This window comes from Macrotis lagotis, chromosome 1, assembly GCF_037893015.1.
Source record: "Macrotis lagotis isolate mMagLag1 chromosome 1, bilby.v1.9.chrom.fasta, whole genome shotgun sequence".
Lineage (NCBI taxonomy): Eukaryota > Metazoa > Chordata > Mammalia > Peramelemorphia > Peramelidae > Macrotis > Macrotis lagotis.
In genome coordinates, this window is record NC_133658.1 from 95,912,015 (window position 1) to 95,928,872 (window position 16,858).

The 16,858-nt window shown below is 34.1% G+C and overlaps 1 protein-coding gene across 1 annotated transcript in view; it reads left to right on the top strand.

The window, feature by feature from the left end:
• The window catches only part of LOC141513442 (calmodulin-lysine N-methyltransferase-like), a 116,186-nt gene that overhangs the window by 41,234 nt on the left and 58,094 nt on the right, over positions 1 to 16,858 (top strand). Inside the window, exon 2 of the mRNA XM_074223287.1 lies at positions 11,914 to 11,980. Within this exon, the coding sequence (XP_074079388.1) occupies positions 11,914 to 11,980 (67 nt within the window). The remainder of the gene's footprint in view (positions 1 to 11,913; positions 11,981 to 16,858) is intronic.

Sequence of the window (16,858 nt, forward strand, 5' to 3'; positions counted from 1 at the left end):
AAAATCAGGGACCAGGAAGGAAACAGATATTCTTGTTCAACCCAGTTTGATGATCTGAGAAAAATTGGGGTGGGGGAGAAGGTATTATTGGTCAAGGAGAGAGAGAGAGAGAGAGAGAGAGAGAGAGAGAGAGAGAGAGAGATTTTAGCCACAAAAACTTTCAGGCCTCAGTATCAAGTGCAATATGCAAAGTGGAAGCTACCTCTTTTTAACAGAGCCACAAACCAGTTTGAACTTTTACCAAACTGAGGAAATATTTCTAGTCAGAATATAAATTAAGTGTATTGAAAAATACCCTCTCATTGAACTAAATCACAAAGCTTTCCCCCAAAGGGTAAAAATGTTAATGTCATTTAATTAATACACCTATGCTTTATAGGCTCCATTTTGAAGCTACCATCCCAGGTCTTGAAATCATAGAGTAAATCTCAGATTCTGCATTCACTCTGCTGGCCTTTCAAAGAAATGATTGGTGCAGCCCCCTCCCAAGAAAATGGATTTTTAACATTTGGTCTTCAGAAGCTCGGCATTCAGAGCACTTTATTGTGCTGGGTTTTACAATGGGTTTAATATAGCGGGGGGCCGTAGGGCAAGAGGCAAAAAAACTTTATAATGTAGATAGAGTGAACCCTTTCAAGAGCATATGCCAAAATGGGTATTGTGTTTTATTTTACTGTCTTCCTGTCTCTCCTGATGTACTTATTTTTATCTTGAGGTTAGTTTTCTATAAGACCTAGACCTAATTTTCTTTTTCTTTAGTATAAAAAAGCAGATATAAAACCTTCAAAACTGGCAATGATTTCTTGCCAGCTTTAAATAATAATGTTACTTTACTAAGAGAGTTTATGGTTAGCTGGCATTTATCATAATCTGTTTTAATGAATGAAATTAATCTGAATGAAATTCTGTTTTCTAGTCCTTTGCCCACCTTTTGTAGGAATCAGTAAACTTTAAATTATGCATGTTATTAATGTTCTGTGACTGAATCTCTCCTTAAAATTATTGTTTACACTTTCCCTATAAAATTTGGAAAGCTTAAATAATGTACCAGTTATAGTATACTATCCCAAAATTACTTCCTACAAAAGTAAAAATGAACGTCAACAAAAAAATGTGGAAACACTGCCAGGAGCCAGGAAATCTCTAAGCAAAGCTGCTAATTATTCTTAATGGGCAAGATGAGCACATTAAGAAACAAATGAATACATCAGTGAAATGTAATTGAAAATCAACCTGGCAAGAGTGCACTGCATCTGAGTATCTGTCTGTGTATTATTATCATCATTATAAAAATTATTTTTGTTGTTGTTGTTATCTCTGTTTAATGAGTGCAACTGGGTCTGATTTCCCTCTCTCTCAAGCTTATGAGGTCCAAGTTTTATCTTTATTTGAAACACCATTTGTGACATGTCCCCTCTCCCCTTTTTCATATCTGCTTTTTACATGATGCTTTTTCCATGATAGTGATGAGTGGTCATTTAGTTTAGAATCTCTGTTTTAAAGCAGCAGTTTATGAGACCTTTTTAACCAGAATAAAAAATGTTGCCAGTATTTCTTCCAAATCCCTACACTGAGCTTAAAATTAAAAATGTTTATCTAGAAAAAATATCTTTCCTAGTTCAAAATTCTATGAGTCTTTAATATGTAGTCATACTTGCTTCAAGGTATTTAGTTTGGGATTATGGGTGTGTTTAAAAGCCTAAATGTTTTCTGAAAGTGAACAAGATAATTTTTCCTCTGTTTCCCTCAAGCCTTTAATCTAGATGGCTGGACCAGAGCCAGCCAATCATTTGACAAGTATTTATTTATTTATTAAACATTTATTATGTGCCAGGGACTGTGGCACATAGTCCACAAAGAAAGGTTTAAAAAAAAATTGTTCCTACCCTCAAGGACCTTGAAATTAAACAGGTGCATATAATATATTTGATGAAAGAGAAGGTCAAAGGGAAGGCCCTAACAACTAAGAGGAGCAGGAAAGAGCATTTTCAGGACATGCCACATAAAAGCATTCTTGAAGGAATCCAGAGAAACTAAAAGGTGGATGGGACCTATGAGTGGCAGAATGCATAGAGAGGAGCAAAGACTAAGAAAACTAGAAAGTTAGGAAGGGACCAGTTTGTGAAGGGATTAAAATGCTAATCAAAGGACTTGTATTTGTTCTTGGAGATTGCAGGAAGTCACTGGAATTTGCTGCAAAGGGGAATGATATGGTCAGATCTATGATATAGGAAAATCTGGTGACTGAATGGAGAACAGATAGCATTGTGAGAGACTTAAGGCACAAGAGACCAATTACTTAGAAGACCATTGGTGATAACTTAAGCAAGAGGTGATGGGGGGTCTGAACCATGGTGGTGGCTATGGAGTGGAGAGCAAGAGATATAAAAGAGATGTGAAGGTAGATATGAAAAGATTTGGTAATAGACTGGATGTATGGGGTAAAATGAGGAGTTAAAAATGACACTAAAATTGCATGAGTGCTTGGGTGGATGTTGGTGACCTCATAGTAACAGTAATTATTCATATGAATTAATATTGTAAATTAATAGTAATTAATATTAAAGTAATATTAAAATATGGAAGGTTTTGGGAAAATAATAATGATTTCCAATTTAAACATGTTAAGTTTTACATGACTAAGAGACATCCAATAGGAAATTTGGTGATGAAGGACTGGAGCTCAGGAGAGAGATTAGGACTAGATTATATGAATCAGGGATTCAGCTGAATAAAGATGATGAATGAAGCACACCAAAAATGAATCCCAGAACTCCATAAACAGTATCTGGAATCTGGAAGGAATTCATCTTAATTCAGAAATTAATTAAACAAACCTTTCTTGTTGCTACTAATATGCAAGGCCCTCTTGATACAAGGATAAAACACAAAATGGTTATGGTCCTCAAGAAACTTCCATTCTACTGAGTTAGGGTAGGGACAAGGGGATATCACATCTACACAGAAAAGATTGGTATATAGATACCAACAAGTCTGGTGATTTCATTGACAAAAGTAATTCCTAGATAAGGAAACTCCACCCACCAATGACAATTGTCACCTTCTTAGTAACTGATAATTGTACAGAGTGACCTGGGACACTGAGAGGTTGTGATTTTCCAGGGTCACACAGGCAATATGTTTCAGAGATAAGACTCAAACCAGTCTTCTTGATGACTAATCATGATGACGATGATGATAATGATGATAATGTTGATGATGATGATGATGATGATGATGATGTTGATGATGACAATCTGCCATATTCTCCATTTGGAACTTAATTCTCAATCTATTATAGCACTTACTCCCCCATCTTTGGATTTCAGTCTTACTACAGTAAAGTCCTCTGTCAATACTTTGCTAGGTATTCTTGGTTCTCAAAGATCCTGCCAATGGAACACAATCTGTTTTTTGTCACACAGTTTATTAAGTTCTCTGCTTAGACTTGAAGGGATTAAAATCTGATATGTCAGAGGAGTGATCACATGAATGAAATTTTGACATCTCAAAAATAACAAGAAAATTTAGTACCCCTTCCTAGTTTAGTATCATATGTATAGTAGGAGCCAAGGTATCACCACTTAAACTCAGTTGTTAGCTCTTTGTCTCTGTCTGTCCCTGTCTGTCTCTCTGTCTCTGTCTCTCATATTAATTTTTATGTATTTAATATATACTTATTTATGGATATGAATGTTTACATACACATGTATGAATATACACACATATCTTTATTTACTTGTATATATACTCACTGTATTGGTATTTAAGTGACTCAGTGAATAGTATACCCGGCCTGAAGTCAGAAAAACCTGAATTCAAACTGCAGCTTCAACCATTTACTGTCTCTCTAGAACCCTGAACAAACCACTTTGCTTCAGTTTTCTCAGCAGTAACATGGGGATAATTATAGCACCTATTTCTCAGGTTTGTTGTGAGGCTCAAATGAGATGATATTGAGTAAATGTTTGGCACAATACAGGATCCATTGCAGGTGCTAGATAAGTGGTCCTTCCATTCCCCTTATCTCAGAAGTTCATAAACTCCTTAAAGATGGGAACTTTTATTTCTGTCTTTTATATGCTTTGTGTCTAAGGTAGGGTTTTCCATTCAGTCATCATCTAACCAGTGTTGTTGTTGAATTGGATCATTGGTAGCAAATGAGGGAAGCCAAGCAGCAACTATCTGAAAAATTACTGGTATTGTTCCTCTACTTCTTGGCTTTCATAAATTAGAGGCTACAGGTATTTTTTCCCCATAAGTGAATGGGGACACCTGAAAGTTTTTGATTAAAAGAGTACGATAGTGCCTACATTGACTGAACTCTCCATAACTCTGAGCATCAGTCCTGAAATGCTCATTTCAGTGTAATGATCACCCTGAGAATGGATGGAATCAATGTATTATCCATGTGAACTACATATTCCTTGGTTGGTATCAAACTTCTAGATTAATCCTGATCCATTCACTCATTAACTTGCATAGCTTCTAGATAATGACTCTGTGGTCTATAAGAATCAGCATCTTTCATCCACTCTTTATAAGAGACAATGCCTAGATTTAACTTAACACAATGCTGAATTTTATGAATTAATAAATTTTTATAGAATCATGATAGTCTCCATAATAACTTCTGGCTCTTTGAAAACCTAGGATCATCATTTTTCACTCAATCTCATTTCTGTGATGCTACTAAACATTATTAGACTTTCTATTAAATGTGTTATAGATGAATTTGATATACCATATGCATAGAATGTGATTAATAAATATTTCTTGAATGAATAAGTGCTAGCCACTAGGCTTATGCCTGACAATGATGAGTGCTCTACAAAATGTAATAAACCATAATAGAAAGAGCACTGAAGGACCTACATTCTCATCCCAACTTATATGAGCTTCCACAAGCCACAACCTCTTTGTTCATTCCTTTACCCATTATATAATGATGGTTTGGACCAGATGATATTTAGCCAAGCCAAAATTTTATGATCATCACCTAAAGTGTTAATAACCCCTAATGAAAAAATAATTCAGTTAAATAAAAAGTTGGGTAGGCAATATTAAAGCACAGTCTATTCTTTGGCTATTCATTGTTGGACATTAGCCAGTTATTTTTTTTTATGTTTTTGCAAGGCAAACAGGGTTAAGTGGCTTGCCCAAGGCCACACAGCTAGGTAATTATTAAGTGTCTGAGACTGGATTTGAACCCAGGTACTCCTGACTCCAGGGCCGGTGCTTTATCCACTACGCCACCTAGCTGCCCCCATTAGCCAGTTATATGCAATTACATGACCCAGCAGATTTGTTCTAGCAGAGATATCAGAAGAGAACATGTAGGCAAATATGTCTAAAGAGGAGCCAGAAAGTTCAAGCAACAGAAGTTTGCAGATACATCACTGCAGCAAACATAAATTGACGTATATAGTGGAGGAGGAGGAGCTAGGAGGAGCAGTTGCATTGATGTTGATGAGCAACTACTAAAGCATTAGCAGGAATAGTATGAGAGGCAGACACCTGTCCTACCAGAGTTTCTGACGCTGTGTATTATCTTTTCATTTTGAACCATTTCTTCACCTTTAGGTGATTTTAGAATCATGGAATTTTAAGATCTGGTCCTAAAGACCATAGAGACCAACATCCCACCCTATGCTGGAGTCCCTTCTACAGTACCAAAGGCACATGATCAAATCACAGCTCCTTGAGAATTTCTGGACATGTGAATCAGACCCTTCTGTGAAGTAACATGTTCTTTGTTGAACATTTCTAATTGAAATAAAATCTTTCCTGATAATAAACCAAAAAAAAAATCTGCTTCCCTGTAATTTTCCAAATGAACCTAATTTATAAAACAAAACTTCCTCTTTCTCATGTCAGCCTTTCAGTTTTGTGTAGACCACTATTATGTTCCCCCCCCCAAGTTCTTTCCCATCTATTCTAAACATTTTTAATTAACTAGTTCCCTGAGTTAAGTGTTAAGTTCAGTTTGTTCAACTGCAGCTCTTTCAATTCTGCCATCATTCACTAAGAACGTTCTGTGAGCAATGGGCTTTGCTTGGCACGGCAGACAGATTAAGAGGTAATATTGAGACCCTGCTCTTGAAGAACTTTAAATGAGGAAGGAAGATAATGTAACTACACTACAGTCTTCTACTCTACCAATTGAGCTATCAAAAGCTCACTGGAGGGAAGACATATACAAAAAATTATGGAAATGAGAGGTCTAGGCAATGTGCCATGATCTTTTACTATAGCAAAGCATTTTCTCAATATTTTGAATATTATTAGTAGTATTTTATAGGAGTGTGATCTTTTTTGTTTCTTTAGATATATGACATTAGGTTTTTTACATTGACTGTGATTTTATTAAATCAAGGAAGGACCAACATGTTCCACTAAAAAGAAATCTTTAATTCTCTAAATGAAGACAATGAGAAAATAAGTTTATTTTAGAAGAAATATTTTCAAAAGTATATTTTGCTAGAATATATCTCTACAATTTGTTAAGACATACTGATAAACAAAAAATAAAATATATCCAGTAATGAAATTATATGATATCAAATGCACTCAAGGTAAATTAGAAAATTCTACTTTTAAAAACCAATTAAGGGGGCAGCTAGGTGGCGCAGTGGATAAAGCCCCAGTACTGAAGTCAGGAGTACCTGGGTTCAAATCTGATCTCAGACACTTAATAATTGCCTAGCTGTGTGGCCTTGGACAAGTCACTTAACCCCATTTGCCTTGCAAAAGCCTTTAAAAAACCAATTAAGTGCATACTATGTATACTTGTATATAATGGGTAGTCTGGCAGGCATTGCAAATACAAAGAAATGTAAACTATAGCCCCTGCCCTCAAGAAAATAATAAGATTATAAAGTATTCTAGGAGTAGGGATACAGAGTTGATGAAACAATGATCCGATCCATCTCTTTTTTCAATTTAGTAAGCGCACATAAAAATATCTCCCAGATTTAAACTATTAAATAGTTTAAAGTAGACTAATCATTTACCCTTCAGACTGAAATGAATGACGTTATAGTCTCATAGTTACCTAATTTTATCTTCTTTGAAAATAACAGCTCAAGAAACTATTGCAATATGAAATTACTGCTATTTACTAATAAGGAAAATGGAATCATTTTAGTTAAATCAAAATTTCCCAATATTAAAATATGTAATACTGTACATACATTAATATATCAAATATTAACTTGAGTCTAGAAATGTTGTCTTACATGGCAATTAATCTTAATAAGATTTAAAAATGATCTTATAGAAATTTATATTTACATTGCTATTATTATTTGCAAAAAGAAATGTGCCTTGAAGGATCTCCAGTGGCAAAATTAACATTGAAATCATATATTGTGGGCTTGTCTGTGTCAGGTGTTTTCTTCAAGAGAAGCATCTAAAGATAGAATGCCTATTTCCTTTTTAGCCTTAAGCATTTGTTCTATAACCTAGAATTCCCTATTACCTAGACAAGTGTAATCAGAGGTAATCATGCAATATTCAGTTAATTGAAAATTACCTTAAGCCTAAGTCTAACCCACAATAGAATGTAAAGAGCCCTGAATTTGGAATCAAGGGAACTTGCACTCAAATCCTGATTCTGCGGCTTACTTATCATCTATGTGTCCTTGTCACTTAATTTTTGAAACTTTAATTTCTTTATCTGTTAAATGTTAAAGCTTAGAATTAATTATCTCTAAAGTCCCTTAAAACTCAAAATTGCAGAATTCTATGAATCCTTCAAAAGCCTAGGTTCAAGTTTAGTGGACAATATTTGGTCCCTGTTGTTATATATTATTCCCAGTATGTCAAGATAACCACACTTATAAAATTTGTATGTGAGACCATATTGTGAAAACTAACATATTGTACAACACATGAGATGATGTACCTATGTATACATATGTATACATACATAGGTACATATCTTATTTTTTGTCCCTTTAACTACATAAATATAAATAATTATTACATTTAGTAGATTCGGGATCCAGAAGTATCTTGTCCACAGAAGATGCTGGTCCAAATCTAATGAAATAAAATTTAATAGAGACAAATGTGAAGTCTCCTACATGGGTTCAAAAACATGAATCTTATAAACTTAAGGGACAGGCCAGACTAGACAGACTATAGATCATCTGAGAAAGACCTCAGTTTCCTTGTCTAGACAACGGCAATAGTAACTACATCTGCCTCTGATTGTTGTAAGGATTAAATGACAAAGTTGCGAAGTGCTTAGTAGAGTTTTCAGACTAATAATAAGCATTATATAAATGTTAACTATTATCATTGTTGTGCTTATTGTCAGTATGATTTTTATTATTGAAGCACAAACTCATTCAGAGTTAGCTATTGCAAAAATAGTCTGTAAGAGTATACGTATATGTATGTGTATGTATGCACACACACATATATACATAGAAATATACTAAAATATATATGTATGCTCACATACAATATATATTTTTATATATGCTATTGCAATGATAGACCAAAAAAACCTTATGAAGTAAGAAAGGGCAACATGTAAAAATAAGAGGTCTAAGCACAGTGCTGTGATTGTTGACTAAAACAAAGAATTTTCTTAATATTCTGAATATTTTGTTAGTGTTTTATCAGTGTTATTTCTTTTCTCTAGATACATAAAATTAGGTTTTTTTTGACATTGACTGTGATTTTTATTCAATCACTGAGAGACCAAGAAATTTACATACATGTATGTGTTTATGGAGAGGTGTAAAGTCTAGCATTAGAGGGAGAACTGATGGTCTTACTCTACTTTAGCCTGGTCCCATTTATGATATTGTGTTCTATTCTGGATGCTGCATTATAGAAAGGTTGATGAATGCATTAGTCAGCTTAAGGCTATCCAGAGAGGGCAGCCATAAAGTGGTAAAAGGACCTCAAGTTCATACCATATGAATCAAGTGAAGGAACTGGGGACGTTTAACTTAGAGAAGAACATGATGTCTGTCTTCAAATTTCAGATTACAATGAGCAGGAGAGGTCAAATTTGCCTGGCTTGCCCCCAGAGGGTAGTCTTAGGAGCAAAGGTAGAAGTTTCAGATGCAAATGCAGGGTGGATATCAGGGAAGATTCCTAACTACTAAATCTATTGAGGAAAAGTGACTGCAGAAGGTCCATGGATTCCAGTAAAAGGAAGCTGACCATAAGGTGACTTTATTGCACAGGGAATTTTTGTTTCAGTGGATGTTGGATTGGAGAAAATAACCCCCTTCCGTACTCTGAGACTTTATGATTTTGTGGACATCTGAGTCCATTTCTTTTGTAACATAAGGAGAATAAGAACCCATTATTGATATTGAATCACTAAGAGCTACCTCAAAATCTGTGCTAATTTACCTAAGTAGGGCAGGGGTGGAGAAAAGAATATATCCATTCAGACAATGTTTTAAAACAGTAGTGCCATGTTTTTTCACTAGCATACACACTTGAAATAAAATACTCCTAAGCCACAAAAGACATTTCCTTTAGTTCTAAAAATAGCACAGTCTAAACATTGCTATGAAAAATTTTATTAAAAAAAGTAATTTGCTTTTATGATATATGTTCATATACTTGCTGCAGCTTGAACTCCCAGAGTGATGGCTTTATACATTGTATAAAAATATGTAGTGTTAAGATGTTTACTAAAAAATATTAATAGGTTTCTGAGTTATGTAATTTAACTTCACTGTGACTATTTTGCAAGAAGTATTACCTTCCCTAACAAAATAATATGTTTTGCTTGCTAGATTAGTCACACCTTCATGCGACTCTACAGGTGTATGCAGCACATTGGAGCATGCTGTTGAATTCCATGGAAACACTGAATAGGGTGTGGTCTGAGTGTGGGGGAGGTTGATCCAGAACAGTCATCAGTTGACTCTTTAGCAATTTTCTTTTTTGAAAAATAAAGATGTCAGCTGTCCCTTTTTGCAAGACATTTAATTTAGAAGATTTTCCTGAAATAGACAGAACTGTAGGCTGATTGTGTCATTTCAGTTAATCAAAACAAGTAGTCAAATTAGTCTCTTTTATTTTTTTTAATGAATGTAATTTAACTGTATTTAATTTGCATACAGGAAAGTTCACCCTGGAAAAAAAAAATCTGCATTATAGCACTTTTGTAAACCTCAACAAAGCCCTTCATTAGGAGACCTAATTACTTTTCTCTACCTACTCCTGAGGAGAAAAGCTATCACAGTACCTGCTCATTCATTCAGACTAGAAAGTGTGCTTGGTGGTTCAAGCAGAGACATAGGTGTGAGATTCCTGTGGCTCTCTTCTTGCTGGGCAATTGTAACAAACTTAGAACTGCTCAGGTAATCTGAGTTCTCCTCACTGCTCTGCTTCTCTGAACATTCAGGGAATATCACTCAGACCCTCTTTTGCTTTAGTTTTTTCCTTAATTTATATTGAATTAGACCTGCAATATCCTTCACTGGAGTTCTAACTTCCTCTAGCAAGTATTACTCTGTGTTGAAATGTAGGAAATTAATTTATCTAGTTAGAGGAGTTAGGCCTGGCTCCCTGGAAATCACAAAGCAAACTTTGGAGAAGAAATCTATATATCCATGCCCCACCTACCTAGAGATACCTCAGGAGCACCAATTGGCATTTTTGTTTTCTAAATGAGGCCTGGCTCTATTGGAGTCTCCTCTTGTGTTCATTGCTCTTTTAAGTGAGTCAAAGTTACATCAACATTTAGGATGAGAACAGAGGAAAAATGCTACAGTAGTGATCCAAATTCCTTTGCCAGACTGTAGCTCTTATGGGATAGGTGTGCTTTTCTCAGATATGTGTGCTTCTAGCTGTGGGGAAAGTTGAATAATTTTCTTTTGTTTTTTTTTTTGCAAGGCAGTGGGGTTAAGTGACTTGCCCAAAGCCACACAGCTAGGTCATTATTAAGTATCTGAGGTCACATCTGAACTCAGATCCTCCTGACTCTAGGGCAAGTGCTCTATCCACTTCACCACCTATCTGCCCCGAGTTGAATAATTTTCAACTGATAACTTACAGCTACCATCAGTCCCATAATAGAAGAAGAAAAATGTCAATGGAATAAAAGCTTTTGGAGGACAGTCATGTAAATGTATCTGGGCTCCCAGATAGTCTAAGCACACAGTAAAAGAAATCAATTTAGAGGAATATTAGATTATTAGAAAAGGGTGAAATCAGATGAGGAAGCTGAGGTTCAGAAACAAGCAGCAACTTGGCCAAAATCATGTGCAATTAGTAGGAGATCTAAATCAACTACAATTTAATTTCCACTCTATTATTCTTCGTACTAACTCATGTTAACAATGATAAATCTTATGGTTGTGAAATCATAACATTTGCATTTTATTTAGATCATTATAGTTTTTCTTTTATAAATATACATATATGTGTATAAATATTATATATGTACATATTTTTTCTAAGTATATGTATGAGAATGTATACTTCAGAGTCTTGGCCATGCAACAATGAATATTTTTTAGTCAAAGAAACCCATTAAGATTATGTACTAAAGTTTGAAAATAGTTTCATCCTCCTCATGGCATGGAGGAGACCCTAGATTCATAAACTTTGATAATTTCTATCAATTTATACAAACTTTGATTTATGACCTATTAGTATACCATCATCCTAAATCAAGACTTATTAAGAGTAGAGAGACTTACTACTGAAAAGTTGGCTAAGTGATTCATTTTTTTAATTTTAACTACTCTACTGAGGTATGGAGAGGTCATGATCAATGTTTGGTGTTGTAATCATAGCTCCTTTGAATTAAAAATATATCTATATCTTTCCATCTATCTATCTATCATTCTATTATATATATATATATATATATATATATATATATATCTGACCAATACTATACAGATTATTCTTAACTGTATCCTGTAGATGTGAATGACATCATCACAAGAAACCAGAAGGAAGGTGTGTTTAAGACTCAAGCAATATCAAGCTGGTAAGATATTTTTCACTGTTGAAAACATTTTGGGGATTTGTAAATTTGTTCTGATGGCTTTAGTGTTTTGGGTCAGTGAATAGAACTATGATGATAAGTATTTGTGGTCTGAGATTATACAAGTGGTAAGAAATTCAGTTAAATGATTTTTTTCTCTTTCATTGTATTTTATTTTTTCCATTTACATATAAAGATAGATTTCAACATTCATTTTTTAATATTTTGAGCTCCACTTTTTCTCCTCCCTCTCCTTCTTCCTTTCTTCTAATACATCAAGTAATCCAATGTATGTTACTCATGTACATCATGTTAAGCATATTTCCATGATATTCATATTATGGGCAATTGCAACAAACTTAGAACTGCTCAGGTAATCTGAGTTCTCCTCATTGTTCTGCTTCTCTCTGAGCATTCAGGGAATATCAGAAGAAGAATCAGAACAAAATAGAAAAAAACATGAGAAAGAAAAAAAAGCAAATTTTAAAAAGTGGAACAGGATGCATTGGTTTGTGTTCAAAATCTGTGGTTCTTTCTTTGGACAAAAATGGCATTTTCTAACATAAATCTTTTGAAATTGTCTTTGATCATTGTATTGCTGAGAAGAGCTAATTCTATCATAGTTGATCATCATGCAATAGTGCAATTATTGAGTACAATATTCTTCTAGTTCTACTTACTGTACTTAGCTTCAGTTTGTGAAAGTCTTTACAGGTTTTTCTGAAATCTGCCTACACATGATTTCTTATAGAACAACAGTGCTTACATTCATAAACTACAATTTGTTTAACCCCAATTGATGGGCATCTCTTCAATTTCCAATTCTTTTCCACCACAAAAACTCCTATAAATATTTTTACACATATGGGTTCTTTTCCCTTTTTTTATGATATATTTGGGATATAGATCTTGTAGTGGTGATTTTTTTTTAATGAATGAGTTCCTTCATGGTGCTTAAAAAGACAAAATAGAAAAGTTTACAATTTTGTCATTTCTGACCTGAATGAATAATGATGTTCGTCCTTGATTAGCATCCTCTGTTATATACATATGTGTGTATACATACACACATTCACACAGAATGAGAGAGTGATGTTAGTACATTATTTTTCTGATCATAGAAACAACATTATTTCTAACAGTTGCTGTTTTTTTGGCCACATATAATTCTTCCATCATTTGATATTTTGAGTTTCCTCTATGTCCAGGATACTTTCCTTCAGCAGAAAATGGGTTGAACAGCCAACATTGCTTGAAAGCTGAAGTAACTGACAATGTCAGACTGATATTATCAGACTCTTGCTTATAAGTGGGTAAATATAGTCTTTGACTTTAAAAAATCTTCTTTCTTATGACATTTAGATTAAATTTAGTGGAATGTGTAGTATTTCTCATTATTCTACATTAAGCTACAAAAAACCCAATAATGTAACCATGTGGCCTAAAGGTTGGACTAGATAAAAAAAAGGTCAACATTTAGTTTTATATACTCCATTTACAGGACAGAGCTGACTGCAGAATGGAGAATACCATACACCTTTTTTTTTTCCTATGGGACTTCATCTTTTGTCATGATTTCAAACCTGGTCTTTTAGTTATCAATCAAAAGCACATTTTCTACATTGTCCTCATTTACATTTATCTAATGCTTAAGGTCATTTGTGACCATTTGAGTGAATTTCAGCATATGGAATCAGTGAATAATAGATTTCAGCTCCATGCTGTGAAGAAAGATTGTGTTTTTACAAGGCATAATGTTGTTTACTGGGTGTTAATAATCACTAATTAATAAACATATCTAGACTTCTAAAATGTTGCATTTTAAGGGATAAAAATGTCAAGTGTTTAACTTGGTGAGAGCAAGAGCATTTTCTGCATAAAATAATTAAATCACATAAAGAAATAGACTGTGGTGACTTAACCCAGAACACATCAAAAATGTTTAAAATGTGAACTTTTCTGTTCTTTAGCATGCCATCTCTGGAGACACACTTCTGAAAGAGAAGGCAGGATAAACCCATGGGTATATATTGTGCTTCCTAGGGCCCTCCATGATGATGGCTTTCCTCTCTTCTCCCATATTAATCATGGTCAGTTTCTTCTCTCTGAACCCCTGAAAGCATTTTGTCCAGACTCTCCGAAGGCACTTGCCCAGAAAATAGATGGATGAATCAGGTCCTCAAGAGCCCTGATCTTATATTAAGATGATACTTGACTATTTAACCTTCAAGAAGCTCAGAGGAAGCTGCCTACTGCTGCTGTAATGTCTGCCTTACCCTCATAACCAATGCTTCCCACCCATCTCTGGGATGATAAGATGAAAGCATTAGATCTATGAGAGAAGAATGAAAGGAAACATTTCACAAAAGAGCTAAGATATAGTATAGTATTCATTTTTAGTGCCTCGACACATCTGCAGAATTCCTCCTCCAAATTGGAGGTGTGAAATAACAGCAGCTACAAATTACTAAGAGATATTTACCATAGCTACAAAGCCCACATGTATGCCAAATATTTCTGCTATTAAAAAATACTTCAAAGCTTGACATGGGAGGTTTGTGATGGCAAAATGTCTCCTGTAACTCCACCCAAGGAAAAGAAGTATGAGAGGAAAGTCAAGTTACGATACCAGAAACCTAAGCATAAGAAATACTATTCCTGCAACAGAATGAATGAACTTCTTCATAGAGCACATTTTTCGTTCATATTATCCCCATTGAATAGGAAAGGGTTCCTACCTTAACTATTAGCATCTCACCCAACTTTCCACCTCCTCTATATATTATAGCAGGTCCCTTCTCTGATAATCAGCCCTTATCTAAAGAAAATTTCTTGCCCTTTACTGAAACTTTCTAGATTGCCCCTATTCTATTTTAACCCTATTTTATTTTCCAATGTTTCTTCAATTTTAAACCTGAAGGTTTTTGATCAGATGTGTTCATTTATTCATTCATCCATTATTTATAGCATACCTACTATGTGCAAGACATTTCATCTTAAGAGATGATAAGTAAGAAACTATCAAAGACAATTGCCTGACATAAAAAATAACTTATATGGGGATAGCAAACCACTTACTGAGTAGAAAGTTACATATTCAGACTTTCTTAATTGTTGAATTTGCCTTAAAATATGTCTAAGGAACCCCAGGCTCCTGACATTTGTATATCACTAGGTCTTTCCAGTAATATTCTAGTGAATATCTCTTGCTAGATAACACTATTTGCCACCTTTTTCTCTTTTCATCAAATTAATCTCACCTAGTGCCTATTTGCTATATTTAAAGTAGTATTTGAGAAATGAGATGATTCTTCTATAAAACTTGCACATCAAATATAAGAAATGTGATACTGGAGGTGTGAGATGAACCATTCTGAACTCAAAGGTGAATATGGAGTTCATTGCCATTTGTCATCCTTCTTCATAATATAATCTTCCAGCCAAAATAAGCAACTTGAAATTGCTCCTTGGTTTCCATTGTCAATCTAGAACAACAGAGGTGTGGAACCTTTTTTCTGCCAAGGGTCAAAAGTTAGAAATTAGCTTGCAGGACTCAAAATTTAATAAATATAGGAGCTTTATAGATATGATTAATTAAATGTTTAACCAACTATAGTAGCACCATACCAAATGATTTCATGGGCCTCATGTTGGCTACTAGCCAGATGTTCCCTGTCCCTATTCTAGAGTATGCCATTCTCTTTTAGTAAAAAGTTAGTTTGCAGTAGTACTACAACAGGCAAATTGTGAAATGATTGGAAAACAAATATTCAGAGTTGGATATAGAGGATTCAGTAGCTGACTTTGAAGGTTCAATAGCCTCTGAACCCACCGTATTGATTTAACTTTATTGTTTGGGAAACAATCATGTTGTGATTATTGTTGTATAGTTTACTAGGTTTTAGTGAAACAATTGGGAAAAGTCTCTCTTTCAATTGCCATGGATAATATGACCACTTAGATAAATTCAGGATTGGTTGAATGGTCTGATCCAAAACTTAGTAGTCATTGATAGTTCCATGTCAAATTAGAAGTTCTCAAATGAGAATGAGACATCACCAAAATCTACATTTGACTTAGTGCTATTTAAAATGTTTGCTAGTTATCAGATAAAAGGTGGTATGGATATCAAGTGAAGTGAGATAGTTGATATGTTGGATGTTATAAATTCAAAAAACATCCCAGTTGTTTGAAATGATGGGCTGATGCTATTAACACTAAAATAATAGGAAGAAATATAAAGTCTTAGGTTTTTAAAAACAATAGCAAGACATGACTAAATAGCAATTCATCTGAAAAAGTTCTGGGGATTTGCAATAGACTGCAAATTCCATATGAGCCATGCATGTGATATCGTAGTGACAATCTGAATATAACATGTTCTGATACTGCATTATGAGAAGTTTATTATTAAGAAAACCTTAAAAGATTCTGTAAATTGATTTTTACACCATATTACATCTTCATAGAGATAAATTTAACTAAATTGTATGTCAATTCCATTGTGTTTTAGTTGATTATTTAAAAAAGCATTTAAGGACAATAGAGCAAAATAGTAGAGCCAACTAAGTAAAATTACTTAAGGACATTTAAGGAGAGACATGGAAGAAGTCAATAAAGATTTATGATTAGGAAGGAAAGCATAAAGAAAAAGAAAGATGAGATCTATATGGATTTTTTTAAATGGCAAACTGTTTTGACCATCAAATATAGTAGAACAACATACCCAAAGTGTGCAGGTAACTGTTTAATAATGGCCTTGCTGAGGAAGAAAATATACACATAGTGTACTTTTATGTTTAGTCTGCATTCTTAACATTTTACCATCCAACATTACTTTCTTAAATCTGATCAATCAACAAAATAATAGTCAACCCATGA